The following is a 24,883-nucleotide window of genomic DNA, read 5'->3' on the forward strand; positions in this document are numbered from 1 at the left end:
CCGAAACCTTTGCAAGGCTGATAGACCTACACAGAAGATTGGGGCTCTTGGAACCTGCGAAGGACGATTCGATCGCTATCGCGGTTCTCTTCGAAGCCACCTAGAAGACTCTAGGTTCTAGAGACATTTTCTGGAACTTTCGATAGGGACTCCGAGATCTCCCAACGGATTCTACGAGACTCGCTAAATGTTCATAATTTTCTCAGGGACTCTATAAGCTGGCAGAATCTTCCGTAAGTCTCCAAGTTCTACGGACATTTTCCGAAACCTTTGCAAGGCTGATAGACCTACAGAGAAGATTAGAGCTCTTGGAACCTGTGAAGGATGGTTCAATCGCTATCGCGGTTCTCGTCGACCCTTGAAGGCACCACCGAGCTTCGGATGAAATTCTCGAGTTTCCTGGAACTTTCGAAAGGGACTCCGAGATCTCCCAATGGATTCTTCGAGACTCGCTAAACGTTCACATTTTTCTCGAGGACTCTATAAGCTGGTAGAATCTTGCGAAAATCTCCAAGTTCTTCAGACATTTTCCGAAACCTTTGCAAGGCTGATAGACCTACACAGAAGATTAGGGCTCTTGGAACCTGCGAAGGATGATTCGATCGCTATCGCGCTTCTCATCGACCCTCGAAGGGGCCACCGAGCTTCGGAAGAAATTCCCGAGCCCTTTGAAAGCTTGCAGAATCTTCGTAAGGTCTCCGGAACCTCTCGGAAAGCTTCTTCGACAGCGACTCGAGACACGAAATTATGCAGAATTTTCGCGAAGGAAAGTCGTACAGCTTGGAGCGAACGGCGCGGATCGTTCGCTAAATCAATCGGTTTTATAGCGGCGCGCTCTATTTGTCCCGCATAAATTAGCATCGATTAATCGGCTGGCCGATCGCGAGCTCCCCGAGGGACGGTGGGAAAAGTAAAATGGTGGCGCGGAACCGTGTACCGTACGGAACGGCGCGGCTCGGCGCGGCTTTGGGTCGCGGTAAAAGCAACAATTTCATCGACCACGAGACTCATCGGTTGTTCCCGGACACGCTCCCGGTTAAAGCACGCGCAAACGAGCCGAGGAAAACGGGCCACGCGCGCGGTATCGCGCGGAAAACACGCTCCCGAAGCGGACGCGTTCCGGCCGATGGAGTCCCGCCGCGAGAGACCCCCCGACGCTCTACTTATTATTATCCTCGGGAACATTTTCCGTCGACCGAGCGCGTTGCTAATTGGCCGCGGCGATTAATCAACCCGCAATTTGCTAGTCGACGGAATCGTTATTACACGGAGCTATTCGAGCACAAACAACCACTCGATCCGTGCCCGCGCGGGGGCAACGAGCTCCGCCGGTAATCAGGTCGAATGTCTGCGTCACGGATGCTCGCGCCGCTTCCGGCACGCGTTTTCGGCCGCGGCTGAAAAATTTCATTTCGAACTTTGCTGCCGTTAACGAGTTACCGAGCGATCGGGGCTGCTCGTATCCGGCGATGCTAACGCGATTAAAAATTCGAACGCTTACGGTCGAATAGAGCGCGATTCGACCAACGATCCGAAGACGATACAACAGCACCGATAGACAAATCGATCCGCGCCAATTGAAAATCGATTGAGAAATTGAAGCCGTGGATTGCAATGCGGAACGAGCTCGCTTTTTAACTATCGACTGATCTACCTGTCTATCGTGAAATGGCCGGTTCCATATTTTTCAGTTTTAAATTCTTGAAATTATGCAGACTTTTTCACTGGAACTGATTAAATGAATTACTTAATTCGAGCATAAATTGTAAGGAAATTAGCACGGGGTCTGGGTAAAATCAATGGTATCGTTCTTACAAAGTACACGCCACTCGTTTCGGTTGGAATCACAGTGGCGTAAATAACATTTTTCTCGTTGCGAGAAACAGGTAGCGTTGCTATACATATGTATAACTATTAACATGTGTATGGTTCACCGACTATATCTATTGTTAAGGTAATTTGGAGTTAATTAATAATTTACTTCACTCGTCTTTTTAATATTTTGGAATATATAGGATTACATTTTAAGACGCAAAGCAAAATTTTCAAAAATGTTATTTATGCAACTTGCTTGTACCGGCTGACGTAATCGTTTTCCGTTTACTCAAATTTCTTCGAATACAATTCAAAGCGATACGAAAATTCTATTCGAAGTTATGTTCACAGAAGAAAAAAGTCGACAAAATCGACACTGAAATACAGACGATCAAGAAAGCAGATCGATTTTCTCGAAGCGTCTGGTCGGCGGACTCGCGGCGTTTTGGAACGCGTAGCGCTTCGGTTAACATTTTTCAGCGAAGCTTTTTCTCCGGACGAGGTAGACACCGTTTCCCTCTCGAACCGATCGCAATTACAATTTTCCACTCGATCTTCGATCCGTCCCCCTCGTTCGTTTCTGTTTCCTTCGTGTAATTTCCACCCCTGTTGACCAGCACCTGCGCGCCCCTTCACCGCGTAAACCGACGCGACCGGGGAAACGGATAAAGCCGTTGAGCTGATTTCGAATTCTTTGCCGGGACAACGAAATCGTATTACATTCGTTAAAGGCTACGGAGCCGGCTAAGAACACAAGACACCGGGGTCGCGGGGCGCGAGGACCGCGGGGGTGGCAACGGATCGGGGGAGGAACGGCAGGAACTAAGGAACCGACACGGTTGGAAACGGTCGGAAGCAGCGCCGACCGCGGTTTATTACAAGAAGGCACGAGCTGCAGTTCCGACTGCAAAGGGATCCCCCTCCGCACCCCCCTCCGGCCCGGCCTGACCTCGCTTCCGGCTACCCCGGCCGGAATCCTCGACGTGCTTGCGGTCCGTTCTCGCTCCTAGTCCAAAATTCGTCCACGTCTGACTAGCGAAAGCGACGATCTTCCCTTCGGAAGATCCTCCATTCAGCGGCGAGCTGACTCTCGAAACTTTATTTCGCGGAACGAGCTTCCATCTGGCCTGGAAACACGGGCCCGCTTCGGGCCACCTTCGGGCTCGACGGGTCGAATTCTCGAAACTGTTGCGAAATTAATTCGATCTACGCCCGACTATAACTTCCGATCTACTTTCGATCTACTTCCGAACTCGTCCAATCGAATGCGACGAGCCTCCTCGAACCGGTGATATACGAGCTAACTCTCTCGATGAGCCGCACAGGTTACCGTGGGGCGACGAATTGCTGTGCCTTTGTTTCGTGTTCGGGCACGATTAACTTCGTATTTCTATCGTATAAGAGATATTTCATTTTGCTGTTCTTTCGATTATACTTTTAATGAAGGAAATTTAATACGTCTTATCGACGTTGTTGGAATTTGTAATAGTTTATTTGCTAATAATGCAATACAAATATAATACAGTGATCAAAAAACCTACTAAGCAGTAATATTAACTGGCATGTACTGCTTCACGAAAGTGAGAAGACCGAATTTATTTGTGTTGGTATTTGTAATTCTTTATAATATAAAAATATAATACTATAATATTATATTTATTATAATTATAATATATATTATAATATATAATATAATATTATATTTATATTATATACTATAATATTAAAAATATAATACAGTGATTAAAAAAGCACCTAGCGGATATAAAATGTACTTTATGTGAAGAAGAGCAACTGTATGCGAAGTCGCGGAGATACTGTCTGACTGATCGTCTCTTCCAGGCTGATGAACACCTCTGTAGTTCTCTGGGAAGTGTCTTGCACTGGAACGTGCAGTCCTTTTTATACTATTCCTTTAGTTAAATTCCAGGTAAATGCGAGTCCTAATGTATACGCGTTTCCCCGAGAAGCTCGGGCTTGTACCTGCATTTATGAAGCTCGGGCTTGTACCTGTATTTATTGTCCCTATGTAGACATGTGTATGTGTGAGTATATATGTGTGAGTATCGTTGTATATACCAACGAACGTCTTAAACGCAAAGTTAACGATTAAAATGTACGAGAAACAGCCGATCGTACACGGTATCAACGAATTCGTCGGTGAACCAGTTTCTCTCGGATCCACGTCCACTTGGCACGACTCCTCTCGCATTCTAATCTATCCCGATTCGTCCTTTCTCTGAACTGTGACCTATCAGCGGCAACGTAGGCGGCCAAAATTCCGAGTCGACGTAGGCGCGACGTCTTCCATCGCCAGTGTTTTACGGACTGCGTGGGCCTCGGTCGAAGCCGCCCCAAATTTCGATAAAAGTTCAAAATCAGTGACCTCGGCTACCGGTCTACAGACTCCGCCCATAAAACGGTTGAAACAACGTTTTAAAGTTCGCCAAAGCATTGGGCAATTAACCCTCGTATCGGTGGACGTTTTCGGTGTTCTTAGCGGCAGCCATGGCTAGATTTGCTCAAATTGTTACGCGTCTGTTATTCTTTTACATCTCTCTTCGAGCTTACCTCTTTAACGCTAGAACTATCGATCTGACTATTCTGATTTTTTCTTTTCTACGATTTTCGATATTATAAAAATGTTTCCACGCGAACTTCTTACTTGGATAAACTTCTTTGCTCAAGCATATACGTAGAAATCATAGAAATTGTACGAAGTTTGAATCGATCCGATCTTGCCATTGTTATAGAATAGTACATATTAGTATAGTATATATATATATTAGTCGCGTTTAGAGCTTGGGATGTATCGAGAACAGAGCCCTGATATTAAGATCAACGTAAAAGCTTCTTATTGAGAGTAGAGAGTAGAAATCACAGAAATTGAACGAAGTTTAAATCGATCCGATCTTGCCATTGTTATAGAATAGTACATATTATTACTATAGTATATACATATTAGTCGCGTTTAGAGCTTGGGATGTATCGAGAACAGAGCCCTGATATTAAGATCAACGTAAAAGCTTCTTATTGAGAGTAGAGAGTAGAAATCACAGAAATTGAACGAAGTTTAAATCGATCCGATCTTGCCATTGTTATAGAATAGTACATATTATTACTATAGTATATACATATTAGTCGCGTTTAGAGCTTGGGATGTATCGAGACCAGAGCCCTGATATTAAGATCAACGCAAGAGCTTTTTATTGAATCTAATACGAGTGGCTAATGATTCGAGCTATCTATTAAGAGATCAGTTCAGATAGAACATTTCTAAGTTTCGTTAAAAATGAACTCGAGACTTGTTCGAAGGTTAGTCGCGGAGACCTCGGCCACTGTAGAAATCACCGACCGATTCGCTCCAGGAATTACAAAGAAAATGGTCGCTTCCGAAAGGCGAGCGAACTCGTTAAGCTCGATCAAATGGGTTAATCGTCACTTTTGATCAACGATCGAGGTAGAATTTCTGGTCAACCGTGATAGTAGTAGTGGTAGTAGTAGCAGCAGATCGAAATTTAGCAGTTCCTCGAATCCCAGCGAATTCGTTCTTCTCGACGAAAGTGTTAATCGTTCGCCGCGACGAACGACGAGGGTAGAAAACGTCGTCGTTGTCCAACCAGTGGCCAGTTCCGTCGAGGCGGTAGTAACGGATCGAAACGTTACGGTTATCGAAAGGTAAACGAACTCGTCTTTCTCGCCGAGAATCGCGATCAACACGACTCTATGCCACGACCGTCGTGGTCGACGAAATTTTCGGTCGGTTCTGTTCGGGCAGCGGTAACACAGCGGATCGAAACTTTGAACTCGTCAGGCTGCGGGGAAACTTTTCCACGGGGTCAGTCTCGTATCGGATACCGCGAGATAACAATCGTGGATGTCTCGCAGGTATCGATAAGTCGTCGCGAGGGTATTGGTCCCATCGCTAGCGGCGGCAGAGCTCTTCAGGTATCCAGGGTGGGGTGAGATTGGGCGCAGAACCGGCGTCGGTAATGGTGACTACGTTGGGTGGTGGGTTCCGGCGGGTTTGCGGGGCGAGCGAGGAGCGAGAGGAGAGACCGGGCCGAGAGAGAGCAGGAGAGCGGGAGAGCGACGGCGAGAGGAGGAGGTCGGGCGGGCAGGGGAGGGGGTGCACCGCAAGCTCGAAAGTTGGGAAAAAGCCAAGGAAGGGGTTGTGCTTGGAGCGCAGCGTCTGCCGAGGGCGCAAGCTCGAGGTCGTCCCTGAGCCCTCCCACTCTGTCACGCGATAGGTGGAGCTTGCCTGGCCGCCAATACATGTCCCGGAGGCTCGTACGCTGCGTGCGTAACCCCCAGTTAGTCCTTCCACGTCCGAAAACGCGCGCTCCACGCACCCGTGGTGCGAGCGTGCGAGCTTAGCACGGGCTCTCCCAGCTCTCTCAGCCGCGCCGCGCTGCGCCCAGCGTAGCTGAACAGGTTAGCGAATCCCGAAGTGACCCAACAGCCCCAAGGCCAGTTTCGCACCCTGCGTCGCCCAGATCGTTCCCGTACACCTCCGTCGTCGTGCCTCCGTCCCGGTCCTCTGTCCCCGACCTCTGGCCCGATCCTCCGACCTGCTCTCGCGATCGCCTCCTCGTGTATACCCCCGCGTCCGAACCCTCGTCCGACCCCCTCGCGACCCGTCGACTCGCATCGAATCGTTTCGAATCGCGGCGAATTCTCTCTCGGGTCCCTAGAGTTCCCGCGACCTCGCGAGAGTGTCTACGCCGCTGCAACCTGTGACCTCGTGTGGTTCGAATCGCTGGGGGTATGATCGCCGAGCCGAGGATACAGAATGAGGGGTGAAGGGAGTGCAGGCGCCAGGTAACTAATCGGTAATCGAGGCAAGACCGCGTTGGAAGTCGCTTCGACTAGACGTATTAGAGGAGACGTCTCTCCGGCCCGGAGGCTCTAGGTCGAGTCGAAGTTCGAGTTAGGGTTGCGCGTGACCGTCGGAAATGCACCCCGGGCGAATCGCTGGTGGAAAGTGACTGCCGCGGTCGACGACGCGGAAAATCTAGAGCAACCGTCGACGGTTGTCGTTATGAACGCGCGATTGCCAACTAATTCGACGCCGATAAAACCTCCTCGCACCCCCAGTGGTTTCTACGGATTGAACTTTCCGCGCGGCTGCTCGCTGTCACGCGTCGCTCGCGTTTTCATCCCCATGTTCGATGTACGCGGAAGATGGCGCGCGCTCGGGTCGATTCGTTTCTGTTTTCTCACCGGGACGATCGCGGTGGACACGCGTCGCCCTGTGCTTTTCCACGGAAATCGTCGTGCCGACGAACCGATTATCTCCCGGGGAACGTCAATTTCGAAGTGGGAACAACGACTCCAAGTTTTGATCGCGAGATCTCGGAAGATCGTTTCGCGGATGAAATTGAAACTAGAATATCGGCGTTTAGTGTAGGAATTTTTTATTTTGCTCTCCAGCAGCTTACAAGTTCTAGGGACAGTTATTAACCGTTTGAGTCCCAGGGGTTGTTCGGAAAACACGATCGAAAAGTGGCGAACACAGCGTGATAGCGCTTGTCTTAATTGATCGCGAAGAGAACCTAGCGGCGCGATAGCGCTCATCGAGATTGACAAACGCAACGAAAAGAAAAAAGAATTAGAAAAAGCAGCTGTGCGATGTATGTGCGTCGCTAAAGTTTGATCGCGACGCAAGATCCGAACAGCGCGATCGCGCTGCTTGGGACTCGAACGGTTAAAATATCCAATTATGGCGCTATACGAATTAATCTCGAAACTTGGCGATCGAAGCGTCGACATGCTCGCGACAGATTCGGTAGAATTGAACGATATCGGTCACAGTAATATCGGCAGTTCGTTGAAAGAGGGCAGGAAAACCTGAGCTCGGTGAACGAATAAGTCTACCTCGGTTTTAACTACGAAGCTCCATTCACGAGCGTCCATCGTGCACGCTGGTACGTCGAATCTTCGGGTTTCGAACGGTCCGCGTGGTCCTCCTCGTCGTCGATCGGCTTCGCTGAAAGAGGAGGCAATTAAGGACGCGGCACGTGAATGAACTTCGCCGCAGCCGCGCCGATCGCATTTTAATTGTTTGTTCGCTCTCTACACCGACCGGTCGGGTCCTGCATATGATACGCGCGGAGCGTGCACGAGCGAAGTGAAACTTTCGCGGCGCGCGTTAGCCAGCGTCGATTTATTATCGTCTTGCCGCGCCGTAATTTGCTCGGACGAGAGCCGCGTTTCGTCACCGAAAACGCTGCGGGTCGGCGCCGAAACCCGCGGATTCCTCGGTTTCCGTAAGAACCGGCTGCAAACGGGTTTTCGCGGGCCGCCATTTTTCCCTGCGAGAATTATTGTGCGTTCGCACGCGCCGCTCCGAACCACGGTTAGCTCTCCGTTACCGTTCTCGATAATGTCGCGCACCGAGATTTCGCAATCTGAAATCGTCGAGCGAACTTATCGCCGCCTTGTTCCTCGAATTCTGTTGCAGCGGAAAACTCGTTCGAGAGATCGTATCTTGTCTCGTCTTTGTTAAAGGGTAGATCGAGTTGGAAAAAATGGAGTCAACGATTCGCTCGTTTTATAAAACTTGGATAGCTTCTTTGAACTTTTACCTTGATTATTAAAGTTTCCTATACTTTCTTCGTTGAGACGAGATAGTAAATGTAAAGAGTACATTATTTATTTTACTGTAATGCCGATTAGAACTTCTTTGTTGTTAGCAGCTTCGTAGACAAGGGTGAATATTTATATTTGATGTGTGTGTGTGTGTACATTTGCTCTGCTGGCTAGGCGTTGTTAAGAAAATGCGAATTTATAAGATAAATATACGTATTTAGCAGACTCTGTTCCATATCTTGATCGCAAATCGGGTACGGTATTGTAAGGCGAGATTCTTTTCGAGATAATGTTCTCTTTATCTGCACACCGTGATCATCGTGTATTATGTACAGTTACCGCTGACTCGTCTCTGCGCAAAAGGCTATACGATGTACATTATTATCAAAATGATTGTAATTACTAGACTGCGGATTTGGATCAATGATAAAAATAAGTGAGAACAATGAAAACATTTAAAGAATTCAAAGATGCCGTGGCAGTAGATCATTAATAATAGAATATAGATTTATTAATATTCGTAATATAAATATTGAACAAAATATAACTTATCTATATCTAAAAATTTATTGCAGAAAGAAGTAATTAATTTAAATAATACTAAGAATAATCACGTAATAGAAATTTTTATGCTCGACTCGCAAAAATGATCAAGAACAGAAATAAATGACTGTGCAGCTTCTGAATTTTCCAATCCGTACAGACAATTTTTATTTTGCGGTCTAATAAATATTCTTGGAAATTGCCAGATGTCCCATCGTCCTAAGGGATAACCAACGAATCGGGTCAGACATCGAAGATTCCGAGGGTTGCCTCGAATCCCGGCGAAACCGAGAATTTTGAGGAGCGATGGAAAGAGCATCGCTCCGACTGCTCGCTGCTCGGCTCTATCGCGGCTCACTATCGCATTCGAAATCGTTGAAAGGAGTTTGCCGGCAAGTTTCGAGCACGTTTAGGGTCCCTCGGTGTTCGACGGCTGGTTCGAAATCGTTCGCTGTCGGCGCGAGGCCGACGTTCAATAAGGTTCGGCGCGCGGATAGAAAGTGCGAGCGCATTCGGCAAGAATCCAAGGTCTCGTGGCCTGTACCGAGGGATTGTTTTTTCGTGCTGCAGGGAAAGGTGTGCCACACCGCGAACGGTCGCCGGTAAATTTCTGTTCAGTCTCGACTGTCTCGGTCAATAGTCAACACGTCCGACGAAACACGGCTTTCCTCGGGAGTTCCTTGGTCGATTCGAGTGTTAACACAATTCGCTTCGGTTAGTTTCTCCAGCTTGTGCACGAGATTTTATTTACCGATAAATATTGGTTCTACTTTCTCTCTCTCTCTCTCTCTCTCTCTCTCTCTCTCTCTTTCTCTTTCTTTGTCGCTTTCCTCGCGTCGCCCGTTTAGCACCGATCTCTCCCGCGAAATATAATTAGCTGCATTTCTCGCAACTCTCGTTATTCTCGTCGTTGCTAAACTGCGGATTTATAGAAACGAGTGGACGAAATATAAAATTCCGAAGACATCGAGAGAATTCAATAACGGCGCATTGCACCGTTTTCGGCTTATCAAAATCGCTAAACGAAGCGATCTTTATTTTTGCTCTGTACAATTGGCTTCGGCAATTTTCATCTTTCGCAAAGATCCGCAGTCCAATCGTTACGATCTCGCTTGCCTCGTGCTTCGCAAATTTTATCTACTGCTTGCACCCGCTAAACAATCCTTTACTTCATACTTCCTCGCTTTTTCAATGTATCCATCGAATCCTCGAGCTACGAGTTCGAATCAGTTTTCCAAAGATCGCGAATTCAACCGTCGAGAAACGAATCGACCGAAAGGTTCGAGATCAGATTTCTCCGTAGAGCTTTAAATTTAACCCGTTCACGGCCGGAAGGTCCGATACAACGCAGCCACGCTCACGAAATCCTGGTGGGGGAATTCACCTTGTCGCGTTTCCCGGATGAAACGTTCTCAAGGAGACCGCGATACGATCGCTGTAAAAAGAGAGAAGCGAGCCGATTCCCTGATCGCGACAGCTAGGACGCCGGCGATCGAAAGAGGAAGGGACTGGGCCGAAAAGTTGGGGGATACAGCCGGGGCTCCCATGGTACGCCGTAGCTTGAAACAGTGTTCCTTTCGAATTTCCAGATCGGACATAAGTGCGCGCGTGTGGTTCGTGTGTGTATACATGTGCCATCCTCCGCGTCGTCGACGGTAAGAGGAAGAGAAGAGGACTCGGGCCAACCGGAGCTGGAACCGAAAAATGGATGCGACGCCACTGCGACTCGTTTCCGGACTTGTCCTGCTTTTGTTCGTCTGCTCCCTGTCACACTTTTGTAAGTCAATTTAAACGTTAACGCATCGATGACCGGAGTCAACTCGCGTTCTCGTTGTAAAATTGCCGGTCAACGATGCGTTTAACCCTTTGCACTCGAGGGCCGATTCTGAGGCGACGCTAAAAATTGCTGTACCATTTTCAACAGGATTTTCACGTTATTAAATTTGTCTGTATATTCGATAAATCGTCGAATAATAGAAGTCTTCTATGAGCGTACACGTTCAATTTCGTATGCGTCAAATAAAAACAATCATACCGAATGGAAATACTGTAGATTGAAACGAATGTCTTCATTTTGCAGTTAAAACAGTCTCGAGTGCAAACGGTTAATAAATGCATCCTCGCGAAACAGAGTTACAATCTTTACAGGCTTTCGAGCGACCGGCACGTTTCGAGAATTCGGTCAATCGTCCCCGTACACAAGCAACGCGTCAGCAATTGATCCGGTCAGAAATAATTAGCGAGCACTTAGAGAAATATCAACGAATTATCGAGCACCAGCCTCGAGCACCGAATTATCGAAAAGCAGTATTTCATAGGAGTCTACGGTAATGTCTCCCTAATTGACGCTCAGATTGTGCACAAAAATAGCGGCTCGTTTTTATAGTTATTTTCAGCAACTATGAAAAAGAGCCACAAGGCTCGAACAATCGCATCTCCTCTTCCAAGATTGACCATTTTTGTGGACAATCTGAGCGTCAATTGGAGAGACATTACTGTATTACTCGACGGCAAATGTAACGAGCCCGTCAAAATGGCCGGTTCCGCGTGTTTTATTTTAACCCCTCGACGACGGCATCCAGGATATGGATCGATAATTTCATTTCCCATCGACGCAAAAATAACGTCGTTTAACCTTGATAACATTAACATTCTGACAATAATTTCATAACATTAACATAAATTTATTACCATACAATTACATTGATAAAAAGTCGCAAGGTATTATTTATTCCTACATGGTAGAACCGGTGTTGAGGGGTTAATGTTATTAACACTATGCCGTCCGCAGATCTTAGATATGATTCTTTTGTTTAACGCCGGCATAATAGCTTGGAAATTTTAGATTTAAAAAAAAATGTCGAAGATGGCGGTAATAGAATTACTTAATTCTATTATAATAATATATAATAATAGTATATAATAATATATAATATTATTATATATAATAATATATAATTCTATAATTTCCTTCTCTCTTTTACGTAATTCTTAGTTAAATAAGCACAATGCTATAGTTAGTTTGCTGCCTTTGAACACCCAAGAAATATAGTTCAAATGTTATTTCAGTTTTTTAAAATGTCACCAAAGCGGTACCACCGGCATACAACAGATAGTTTTTGCACGGCACCAGCGTGATGCCACCGGACGGCATAGTGTTAAAATTCAGATTGTTTCACAGAAAATCAGATGTTTTCAGTGAAATGCCTAAATACATTCGATCTTACGGAGAGAAGCGAGTAAGCGCGCATTTTATCGAGGCAAGCGAGAAGCTCGACGTTGCATATCGCGGGTTGAAAATTGATATTTCCAGGGGAGGTTTTAGTAAGGATCGTTAAAAGAGTTTGACGAGATTTTCTCACGATCGCGTTAGGCGCGAATGCTTGTGGACGGGCGTAGATGCGCGTTTCAGCAGCTTCGAGCGAAGAGGATGATTTAAAAAGAATTTTGACCATCCTCGAGGCGACCGAGTTTTCTGCGCCGTTATTTACCTTAGAGGCGAGAGAAGCGCGAATAATCTACCTGGTTTGACATAGAATGCGCAACGGTGTTACGTGCATAGTACACGGTCGATAGTCGATAGGAATCGCGGCGCGTTTCATATTTGCGGTTCAACGTGCCTCTTCCCTCGGAAAAGGAACATTTCAACGAACACGTCCGTTCGCGAAACGAAACACGACTCGCTTCTAATTATCTAGTAAATTAACCGTCGATCGATGAGAACACTTTCCGACGCGGTTTAGTCGTGTTCTCTACGGACAACTTTTATCAAATGGATTATCAATTGTTTCAAATTAACGAGATCCGCGGAACTTATTTTTCCGTAAACCGAGGTTTTACGCTAACATAACGGCAATTACGCGTGCAACGACTGCAAAATCGACGACCGCGGTGGCTCGTTGATTGCGGTCGAGTTATCGTTTCCTTCGAATTTTTAATGAACGTACAACTCTCTCTCTCCAAACGTATTAGGACACTCGAGGAAAATTAAATAAATCCGAGAAACCCGTAGAAAATTTCCGAAGCATGTCGTGTCGAGCGAGGAGTACGAAATGAACTCGGCATACGTTTTCGATTAACAAAGTGCAATAAACGGGCAAACTAATTGCTACTTCGTGACGAGTATAACTCGTTAAAAACGGCTAGCTGGTTAAGAAGGACGTTTTACTTCGATGTTATTTAATTATGTGTCTTATAAAAGTGTTGCGTTTAAGGAAAACACGAGGATGATCAAACGTTTACAACGTAATTGCGACGATTGGCACACTTTTCAAAACGATTGCAACAGCTAATTGGTTAAACGAGCAGGTATCCTAATACTTTTGGAGATGGGTGTTCGCCATTGGCCAGGGTTTAACCTTTTAGGCACGATGCGCCACTATAGTGGCTTTCGCGGATGTCATCTTTCAGAACGACACGCCACTATAGCGGCTTTCGCGGATGTCATCTCTCTGGACGACGCGCCGCTATAGTGGCTTGCTCTAGTAGCTCACTCGTTCATCGTTTGAATCAAATAATCGTCTTCAAACGCATTGTTTCACACTTCTTTTGTCTTCGCATCGATTTACCACAGTCTACAGGGTGTCCCAAAAATGTCTCGCAATCCGGAAATGGCGGGTTCCTCGGATCATTTGAAGCAACTTCTTCCTTTACAAAAATGTTCTCCGAGGCACCGTTAACGAGTTATCAACGAAAAACAGTGACCAATAAGAATCGAGTACGGTTGACGCGAGGTGGCCCAGCCAAACAGCGCACGAAGCCCAGTTCAGCTCATTGGCTCGGTCGCCTCGCGCCAGCCGAGCTCGCCTCTCATTGGTCACTGTTTTTCGTTAATAACTCGTTAACGGTGCCTCGGAGAACATTTTTGTAAAGGAAAAAGTTGCTTCGAATGACCCGAGGAACCCGCCACTTTCGGATTGCGAGACATTTTGGGACACCCTGTATATACAGTATCAGACTCTGTACAGTACATATCAGACTCTGCCGTCCAGAGAAATAGCCTCGCGCAGAATTCAGCCGTACCTAAAAGGTTAACGTCGACGCGAAGGTAATTAGGCGTGCAATGACTGCAAAGACAATGATATCGAAGACGACGGTAGCTCGTTGATTAAACTGTCGCCAATTGTTCCGAGAATGATGGCCACGTATCGCCGGCGACGTTTATGGTAATTTGAAAACTTTGAGCGATTTAGAAGGTAAATTGCTAAGGGAAACGAGGACGTGGCTCGCCGTTGGAAAGACGGCAGCAAATGCGTCGCCGTAATTGCATAATGGCCCTGGTGTGTTCTCGTCGAGATACGGAGCCCTGGCCTGGTTTTTACTTGAGGACTTTCACTCCGCATCACTGGCTCCTCTCTCTCTCTCTCTCTCTCTCTCTCTCTCTTTCTTTCCCTACCTCTCACTCCGACTCCATCTTCCTCTGTTTTTCTTCCTTATTCCGCTCCTCGCTTCTTTTGTTATTCCCCCGTTGTCGTTGTCTGTATTTTATTTCTCCTCCATCCGCGTTCGTCTCGATAGCCTTCTCCGTCGAAGGAAATCCCGGCGATCTCTGGAATTTTTAAAGCCGATACTTTCGGTCATCGACTGTTTATTTATTTAATTATATCTACTTTGTCGTTACTAATTTGTCACTTAAAATATTTGAAAATGTTTGGAACATCGCGCGCGCGCCTTTTACCTTTTAAGCGAAGCTAGAATATATAATATAATATGTATGTGTACTTCGTGGAGTTCCAAATGGAATTTCATTTATTTAAACGTGATTTTATCGATGATGAATTTTAACCAAGGAGGGCGGTACAAACCCGTTGGTACATAAAGTTAGTTTTACATCATGTTTACATAACATTTTTTTCATACTTCGTGCCATAGAATATACTGACAAAGCTTGAACATTAAACCCTGGGACACCCTGTATATTTAATGTCAAGCTTATGGTTAGAACTAGAAAAATCGATACACTCGTAATTCCGGCCACTTGCTAAACTTCTATACGGATTATGCTACTTTCGCGCGCAACGCGCGATGTACTCTTCTACTTAATACGCTTTTTGTTTGGAAAAAAAGTTTTCCGTAACTTCGCTTTTACTTCGCCATTGACCTCGAGCGCGCAGCCTTTGATCTTCGACGGCCGCACGGCGGACGGACGAAACTCGAACGAGGAATCGTCGAGACCGACATTCGTAACGTTTGTTCTCCCGGATCTGCCGATGGCTCGGTCAGGCCTCCGTTGTTTTTGCAATCAATTAAGCGGCACCACGAACGCCGATAATCCTCGTGTATTCAAGGCTGAATACTCGGTTGCTGCTCCTCGAGAGCGGTTACGCTTGGAGACGATTTAGTTCGAGCACCCGGTATAAGGAACTTCCCCGGGCTGTTAGCCGGCATTAGTCGGTTTCAAGTACGGAATATTGTTTCTGGAGATCCCGCCGCTCAAATTGCTGGCATTTAGCGGCTTATCTGGATTATCGTTTCCCCGCGGCCGGCCAGGGGGAAAGGAAGCGTACCCGCACGGGGGTTGAAAACCGCGAGGCGAGCGTCTCCTCCCTCCTTTTCGAAACGCAATGTTTTTTCTCCCGTTTCATTCTCGCCGGAAGGGACGCCGCCTTCTTCTCCGTCTCTCCCTCGGCTGCGCGGAAAAGGATTAAACAGTGGAACGGATTAGAGACGATTTTTTCCCCCTTTCAACCCCCATCCTCCCCTGTTCCGATCCGCCAAGGAAACAATTCCGACGGAGGATTCGGGCAAAAGAGAAACTTCGTGCTCGCGCTGGCTATTCGATTATTAACCCCTTCTCTTGTTGAAAGTTTATGCAAAGTTCGAGGCGCCGCGTTCGTCGTACAAATGAATTCGCAGCTCTTTCGTTTGAAAACGAATTTCTCCGGGATAGAATTTCTCTGGAATGCGGTATACATGGCGCGCGGAGAGTCGCGTCCCTGTGTGTGTATCTGTATATTTATATTTTGCTGCTTTGGAAACGAGGACGCTTCGATTTAACCCTTTGCACTCCGTTGTCCTCTCTCAGGGGACATTGCAATTCTAGCATATCATTCGAATGTATCTTCTGAGAGGACATTAAAGTTTATTATATTGGAATGCTTTAAAATTTATCATACTGTATAAAACTATAAGAAATAAAATGTTCATTTTTTTGCAAATATACGTTCCTCAATGTCTGCAAATTCATATAAATCGAATATCATTATTATATCTTACTCGGTTCCAAAGGTATACTACAGGTTGTCCCAAAAATGTCTCGCAATCCGGAAATGGTGGGTTCCTCGGATCATTTGAAGCAGCTTCTTCCTTTACAAAAATGTTCTCCGAGGCACCGTTAACGAGTTATCAACGAAAAACAGTGACCAATAAGAATCAAGTACGGCTGACGCGAGGCGGCCCAGCCAAACAGCGCGCGAAGCCCAGTTCAGCTCATTGGCTCGGTCGCCTCGCGCCAGCCGAGCTCGCCTCTCATTGGTCACTGTTTTTCGTTAATAACTCGTTAACGGTGCCTCGGAGAACATTTTTGTAAAGGAAAAAGTTGCTTCGAATGACCCGAGGAACCCGCCACTTTCGGATTGCCACCCTGATTGACACCCTGTGTATAATATGAAGGTTCATAGCTGGTAGGTAACGTCCGGGATGGCGCAGAGTGCAAAGGGTTAATATTCTATATATTTTACCAGTTCGACGAACGTATTAATCGTAAAACTGAATAATAAAATTAACATCGAGCGCTCGAAATTATGGTCTTTCCGCCTCGATACATTTTCGCACGGTCGAGTATTATCGTAATTTCATTTCACGCATTTTCTAGAGTTAGTTTTAACTCGTTCGTCGACTCGAACGATTAATGGAAGATCTTCTACCTTCGATAATAATGACTTTAATTCTTTCCCTTTCTACCACCCTCTCCACCTACTTCTTTCCGTGTCCGGTAGACGGAACAATGTCGGCGCTCTTCGTTCCTCCCTTGTGCGATTCGATCATTATACAACCCGTTCTTTGTCGTTTCTCATTTTTAAGCTGCAAGAAGATAGAGGACGCGCGCGAACAGTGCCGACAGATGTAAAACTCGAAATTCAGAATTCAAAAAATAGATTCAGACACCGAGCATTTGCAGAGAATAAGAAATGGAGCATTTTTCCATAGAGAGAGAGAGAGAGAGAGAGAGAGAGAGAGAGAGAGAGAGAGAGAGGGAGAGAGGAGTTTTCTTCGCAGCCTGTGCACAGTGACAACGAACAACAGGTAACAATGTTACCGCTAATCAGAGTTGCTCGGAGCCCGTACGCAGCTCCGTGAATCGTAGCCACGAGATGTCTGCTCCATTTCTAGCACACGCGAACGCCGGTTTCACGTTTGACCCACTTATCGACTAATTCGAAAGGCTGGCTGTACCAAGGTCGATCTCGCGTTGTTCGACGAAATTTTACCTCGGGCTTTCGGGGCCGATCGGATGTATGTAGTAGGTGTAGAGACAAGGACGTCGCCCGTGTCGCAGCCGTGGAAACACGTGGGGAACGGTCCGACATGCCGGATCTGTAAATTGCTCGCGAACGGGGAACATTCCGCAGCGAATTAGAAGAGCGACGACGAGTTGTTCGGGCAACGGCAGAAACGATTGTTCACGGTGGATCAACTCCGAATGAAGTTCTACGACCGCCGCCTCCGCCCTCCCGCCCCCCCTTTCTCCGCTTTATTCCTATTTCAGATACTTCTTTCGCGAAGTTGCTCCTCGGTCCAGTCTGCCGCCTTTATTGTCCGCCGCGCCGGCAGACTCTCTGAAAAATGCTTTATCGAGTTTGCGAGGAAACCGTTTCCCAGAGAAAAAAGACCCCGCGATATGAAACATTTCTCGCGGAACTGGAAACTCTCGCTAATAGTCTTCCGTTCCGCCGAGAGGACTCCGCGAGAGCGGACTTTCAAAATATTTGATCTGTGCCGTGCTATATCGGTGGCTCGGCGCATTGGACAATTTGTTTCGTCGATACGTTCATTTGCCGAGAAACTTCGGCGAGTCCTAAGCCTTTCACGTTCTTCGTGAGAACATTATATGTACATTAATGGTGTTCGGCTCGCACAGACTGGAAACGTGCGCGCGTATCGTTAGAAACCGTTCTGCAATGTTTTTTGCTTACTAGAAGGAAGGATATAATAATTAATGTGAAAATACGCGAGAAAGTGAAACGTTATTTAGCGGAATTCGATAAATTCGACAGGGCAGAGGAGCCGGTTATTTTATATTTATCCAATAGGACGTATTAAATGGGTTTAGTAAAAAAAAAAAAATAAACAAGATAAAAGAACAAAGGAATTTAATATCTATACAATAAAATGTAATAATGTTTTATTCGATGAATATAAAGTTCTATATTTATTTATATAGAATACTTATATTTATTATTATAAAGTTCTATATTTATTTATATAGAATAACTATATTTATTATTATAAAGTTCTATATTTATTTATATAGAATATCTATATTTATTATTATAAAGCCTAACACATGATCTGAGTCATATAGATCCGAAACACTGTAGAAGAATCGATGCGTTAAAAAATTCAGAAAGAGGAGCGAACCTTTTGCAAACTAAATATTTAATCGCAGTGGCGTTTGTAACATAATAATTGCAATTATTTCAGATTTTATAGTATTCACGATTGCCACGAGATACATATGTATACAGTAATGTCTCCCTACTGTCGTAGTTGATAATGTTAGATAATTTGTATAGCTAGTTCGTGATCCGTTCGGCGGCTGAAGCGGATTTTTACACAAATAACGCGACGGTGATAAAACGTCCCTTAGGTTTTACACTGCGCATCTGTGGTCCAGCGGATTAATAAAGGTTAGATGACAGATTGATCGGGCGCGTCTCTTCGGTGGGTCTCTAACCAACCGCGAAACAGAGCGCGGAGATCTTGCCAAACATTCGGGACACCTTGTGTACTCGTGCTAGGCTACAAAGAGAGCGACGGAGACGGAGATGGAGATGAAGAGAGAGAAAAAAAAGAGCTGACGACGCGCGCATGTAACTTCCAATAAAGCGGTTCGAGTGCTCGATCGGCACTCGTCGAATCTCGAATCGGACAATACCCTCGCGGCACGTCCATCTGAAATAACCCATAAGGTCTCTCGAGTGCGCATTTATACATATAGGGGCGGTAATGCCCCCCGTGGCACACACGGCCACCGGGTATTCGTCTACACAAGTAGCAAAGCTACGGTTTATTCTCTCTCTTTCTCTCTCTCTCTCTCTCGCTCTTTTTTTTATCTCCTTTCCGGGGATTACTTCCGGGTCAGCAGTCGGGCTCGATTGTGTCCAATCCGCAGGCTTACAGATTACCGGACACTTGTCGCTCGGTTACGCGACGCGTATCGCGTGTAATCCGTAGATTTTTCCGCCGCGATTTTCCTCGACGGACCTCTCTCCGCGACGCTAACGTAAATCCCCGCTGTTCGCTTAAACATCCACTCGGTGTCCGCTGAAAAAACACCCCGGCCGAACATTCGGACAATTCGCGCGAACACGGTTTTTCGAGAGAGCCGCGACGAACGAGATCGCTTTTTCGCGATCGACGCGAATAATTATCGAGCTGTTGATCTTTGCGCGAAACGATAATATTTTCTGCTCGATTTTGGAGAGCTCTGTTGAAGCAAGAAGTAATTTCTTGAGGCTTGGAAAGCCTCCACATCCTGAAATGCAGGGTTTCCATGTACCTGAGAGTACACAGGTATAAAAACATACATTGTCGCCCAGGCCTCTCAGGTTCTTCCGTACTCTCATACTGTGCGCTTCTTCACCGTGTCTCCTTCACTTCTTTCTTAAATATACAGGGTGTCCCGAAAATGTCTCGCAATCCGGAAATGGGAGGTTCCTGGGGTTATTTGAAGCAACTTTTTCCTTTACGAAAATTTTCTCCGAGGCTTCGTTTACGAGTTATTAGCGAAAAACGGTGACCAATGAGACGCGAGATCAGTTGGCGCGAGACGGCCGAGCCAATGAGCGGAACCGAGCTCCGTGCGCTCGTTGGCCGGGCCGCCGCGCGCCGGCCGAGCTCGCCTCTCATTGGTCACCGTTCTTCGCTAATAAGTCGTAAACGAAGCCGCGAATCGCACTTTCGCAAAGGAAAACGTTGCTTCGAATCACCTCAGGAATCATCCTCTCCCAGATTGCGAGACTTTTTCGGGATACCCTGTAGTTATTTACGTGTGTCTCATTCTGCACCATTTTATTTCAAATAACCCCCTCAACAAGCTCGAAAGTATAAAAACGTGTCTAAATCCTTGCGAAATTTTTCCCTGTCAATTTTGAAAATCCCACGATCGATGAAAATTTCAGCAACGGAAGGAAACGCGAATCGAACGCGGCAAAAATGTCCGGGAAAATCGCGTCGCGAAGCTGATCGAATCCGGAGGTTTAATGGCGCCGGTGCAGGTGAAAAACTACGAGAGCAGGTTGGATATACCGACCGCGAGACGGCGCGGCTGTCGGTTGCAAAAGTAATCGAACAATTTTTCCCCTTTCTTTTTTTTCTTTTTTTTTGCCATCCTGCTTTCCCGTGGGATTACTTCCGGTTGAACGAGTCTCGCTCAGTCAGGTTCAATCTCCGTACTCTGTGTCAGATTACAGAGTACTCGCCGTAGTAACATCTATAGTAACACGTGTGTAGTATGTAAACTCTCGGTACGCGTGCGCGAGTCTCTCGACCAGGCTCTCTCTCTCCTCTTCTCTCCTCTTCTCTCCTCTCCTCTCCCCTGCCCCGTGTGTGCAACGCTGCAGCCGTCCTGCACCCGATGTAAAAGCCTCGATGCACCGAGGTGCGCGCGCTCGCGAGAGAAAGAGAGAGAGAGAGAGAGAGAGAGAGAGAGAGCCAGAGCTCGATGCATATCACGCTCGCTTTCTTTCGCGTCGGGGAGATTATAACGCAACTTGAAATCCATTCAATCCGACGAATTATTACTCCGGATTATCATAGGCGACAGCACGCAGCGTCGAGTCTCGGGAAATATTTTAATGGATTTCGGATATTTCTGCCCTTCCATGTCGACTCGTATAATCGATACTCGGCATCCTGTTGATGCGCCCCGCCGAATAGGAGCTCCAAGTATTTTTGATCTCAGACTCGGTTTCGAAACTACTCCTCCGTCGATTCGGATCCCGCCATTGTCGACGACCGAATACGGTTTGTTCGCCGGTCTGATCGGATCCGGAGCAATTACGGTCATTAGTCCTATTCTTGCGTTTGCCGTGCCGCCTTGACACGGATGCTCAGCATCCCGCAGCGATTAGCTTACAGTCCTGGAATTCGGCATGTTGTCGTTCCGCTGTCCGTTCCTATCTGGATCGCGGAGCTGCGGCGATCCTGAAAGGTGACGCGAGTCGATTCGACAGGGATCGCAGCAGCGAACCGCAAACGTTGATCTCGAGTCGCGAGAGAAGTTTCACTTTCACAGCGGTATGCGGTGTCATAGCATTTCGCTTCTTCTTCGGACATTCGATGCTCGGATCTGGTACAAAAATCATCGATCGCCTACGAGTTCTTTAGGAAAATAGGAACCCTGCTGGCTAACTCTAGCATTCGTCTTTTTCTTCTTCGATTCTTCGCTGCGATGACCTTTTCTATCGATCTTTCTTTTGTATCCTCTGCTCGTATATCCGACGATCTGTATATCTCTCGTTCGTTATATTTTTCTGTACTATTCATATTTACTGTACCTGCTATATGTTGGGTTGGCAACTAAGTAATTGCCGATTTGTTCAATGAAATAAAAAACTTTTTTATTTGGAACGAAGTTTAATCTGTAATGTATTTTCCATTTTGTTCGATGACTTTTTGCCATCTATCTGACAACTTGAAAATTCCACGCTCGTAGAAAGTCTGATCCTTTTCGGCCAAAAACTGAGTTAAGTGAGATTTTACAGCGTCATCGTCATTAAAAGTTTTATCACGAAGGGAGTTGTCCAGGGATCGAAATAAGTGGTAATCCGATGGCGCGAGATCAGAGCTATATGGCGGGTGTAACAACAATTCCCAACCAATATCCATCAATTTTTGCCGAGTGGACAAAGCATTGTCTAGCATTGTCCTGCTGGAAAATGACGCCTTTACGATTGACCAATTCTGCTCGCTTTTCCTTGACCGCTGCATTCAATTTGTCCAGCTGCTAACATTCACAGATAATAAAAAATAACATAATAATAATAATAATAATTTTATAATATAACATTTACGGTATCATAAAAATGGGAGTGAGAGACATCTATAACTGAAATCGGCAATTACTTAGTTGCCAACCCAATATATTTATACTACGCTATTTCTTAGTTTTTTTGCTTACTTTTTTATTGTACCATTGTGTATTACAGGGTGTCCCAAAAATGTCTCGTAATCCGAGAATGAGAGGTTCCTGAGGTAATTCGAAGTAAGTGTGTCCTTGGCGAAAATGCAATCCACGGCTTCGTTTTCGAGTTATTAACGAAAAAGAGTGGCCAATGAGAGGTGAGATATGCTGGCGCAAGGCGGCCGAGCCAATGAGCGGAACTAGGCTTCGTGCGCTCATTGGCTCGGCCGCCAAGCGCTAGGCGAGCTCGCCTCTCATTGGTCAGTGTTTTTCGTTAATAATTCGTAAACGAAGACACGGATTGCATTTTCGCTAAGGAAAAAGTTACTTCAAATGACCCCGGGAACCTCGCATTTCCGGATTGCGAGACATTTTCGGGAAAATCTCTTTTTGTTTATTTAATCGTCTGTAATAATTCAACAGCGGTCCATTGTGCAAACAATTGTCAGAGTTAATCGTAAGAAATGAATTGGATGGAAATGTTTTTCCTCTTTCAACGGTAACCTGTCACGGCGGCCAAGCCAGCCAGATTCAAATTTTTCATTTAAAATTTGTTAAGCATTGTACAGTCATTTTGAAATAATTGAATACGTTTCTTGTGAGTCGAGCGTGCGTTGACGGTAAAAATAGGAGGAATGCAAAGCGTCGCGCGTCGATTATTTCTCGCGCTCGGTTTAGCGTGGACGATCGCGATAAGTTGCAAATAACGTAACAATATCCTGAAACTGTTCCATCGGGTTCGCAGTTTTGCGTTCGATCCGTTCGTTCGCACGATAAATGCGACGACGGCTCTGGCGGGGTCCGATGGCGGACCACTCGCGATATTGAACTTGCAGCGGAATCGAAGCCCCCGAATGTGTGAAACCGCGTGTTTGTCTCCCAGCAAAGATGAGGATCGCGTGTGCACGTGCTCGCACGCAGAGACAGGGTACTCCAAGTAATTGGAGTCGGTAACGGGTGTACATTTAATGCGTGTACTTGTTGCTCGCACGCCAGATGCGCGGCTCCCAGCGGAGCGTGCACGACGAGCCACCGCCAGACGACCACCCCGAACTTCGTGTGGTTTACTGTTAATAGATGTAAACGACCGATTCGGGGCGAACCGGAGGGACTTCTCGATCGACTGTTTCTCTAATCGATTAACAGTCCCACCTGTGGCCGGCCGCTTAGCGTAATGGCACTGTCGCAAATTAACGCCCGAATTCTGAAGACAGCCGACGTCCTCCGTCATGATCGCCGCGATCGTGCTGTGGGAACGATACATCGGTATATATATACGGTAAATTCTCCCTAATCGACGCTCAGCTTCTAAACAAAAGTGGACAATTTGGGGAGAGGAGGTACAGTATAATGTCTCCCTAACTGACGCTCAGATTGTGCACAAAAATGGATAGTTTGGGAAGAAGAGATACGATTATTCGAGCCTTGCAACTCGTTTTTATAGTTGTTGACAATTCGTGGCTATAAAAATGAACCGCAAGGATCGAATAATCGTCTCTCTTCTCCCCAAAATTGTTCATTTTTGTGGACAATCTGAGCGTCATTTAAAGAGACATTACTGTACTGATAGTTGCTGAAAATCGGTAACTATAAAATCGAGCCGCAAGGCTCGAACAATCGTATCTCCTCTTCCGAAATTGTCTATTTTTGTGTAAAAGCTGAGCGTCAATTATAGAGAATTTACTGTATTTGGAATCTTCGAACCCCTTCGTTGCTATAACTTGGAGTTCGCATAGCAATCGTCCTGGCTAAAATCATTCGCGATCAACTTACAGCTGCAGGAAAGATGAGAATTATCTAGCCAAGAATTAGAATATTTCAGACAAATGTCAATTTTTAAACTTGTTTCACTCGATCGTCGAAAGAAAATTGCTGTACAGTAATGTCTCCCTAATTGACGCTCAGATTGTCCACAAAAATGGACAATTTGGAAAGATGAGATACGATTATTCTAACTATAAAAACGAGTCCATAATCTTGACATAACCTTGTGGCACGTTTTTATAATTATTGTAAATTGGTAACTATAAAAACGAGTCCATAACTTTGCGCCTCGTTTTTATAATTGTGGAAAATCGGTAACTATAAAAACGAGTCGCAAAGCTCGAATAATCGTATCTCCTCTTCCCGAATTGTCAATTTTCGTGGACAATCTGAGCGTCAGTAAGGGAGACATTACTGTATTTCGATTCCCTCGCGATGGAAGCTTCAAGCGGGTTTACGGAATCCGTTGAAACGTCGGGTCGTTAATCGTTTAATTTACGATTACACAGGTCGTGATTCAATATCTGCGTTACTTGCGGCAAATACTACGATAACGCTCGAAGAAACGTCGTCGACGATAGGCTCTTTTGCTAGGAAACATCTCGTACGGTCAGCCAACCGTACAAGTAGTTTGAAACGTTTCGCCCAACAGCGTCGATGCAAGCATCGCGCAAATCGGGAGAGTTTTGTTCTTCCAGCGACCGAGGAGCACAAAGTTTCTGGCAAATCTTTGCGTATCGGTCCCGGAATCCCCGGCACCGGGGAAAGACAGATCAAGATTCGCATCCCCCGATCGTGAAAAGTCCAATTCCATCCTGGGATCCA

At 46.1% G+C, this 24,883-nt stretch overlaps 1 protein-coding gene across 6 annotated transcripts in view; it reads left to right on the forward strand.

Moving 5' to 3' along the window:
• Positions 1–24,883, forward strand: part of LOC117218597 (protein Skeletor, isoforms B/C) — a 109,467-nt gene that overhangs the window by 20,377 nt on the left and 64,207 nt on the right. For 2 of the 6 annotated variants that reach the window (XM_033467109.2, XM_033467118.2), the window contains exons 1-2: positions 9,556–9,663; positions 10,539–10,726. In XM_033467109.2, coding sequence (XP_033323000.2) covers positions 10,654–10,726 — 73 coding nt within the window. In that variant the 5' untranslated portion in view covers positions 9,556–9,663; positions 10,539–10,653. The other 4 variants (XM_033467115.2, XM_033467112.2, XM_033467114.2 and 1 more) reach the window with 3 other exon arrangements.

The sequence above is a fragment of the Megalopta genalis genome, chromosome 7 (genome assembly GCF_051020955.1).
Source record: "Megalopta genalis isolate 19385.01 chromosome 7, iyMegGena1_principal, whole genome shotgun sequence".
Classification (NCBI taxonomy): Eukaryota; Metazoa; Arthropoda; class Insecta; order Hymenoptera; family Halictidae; genus Megalopta; species Megalopta genalis.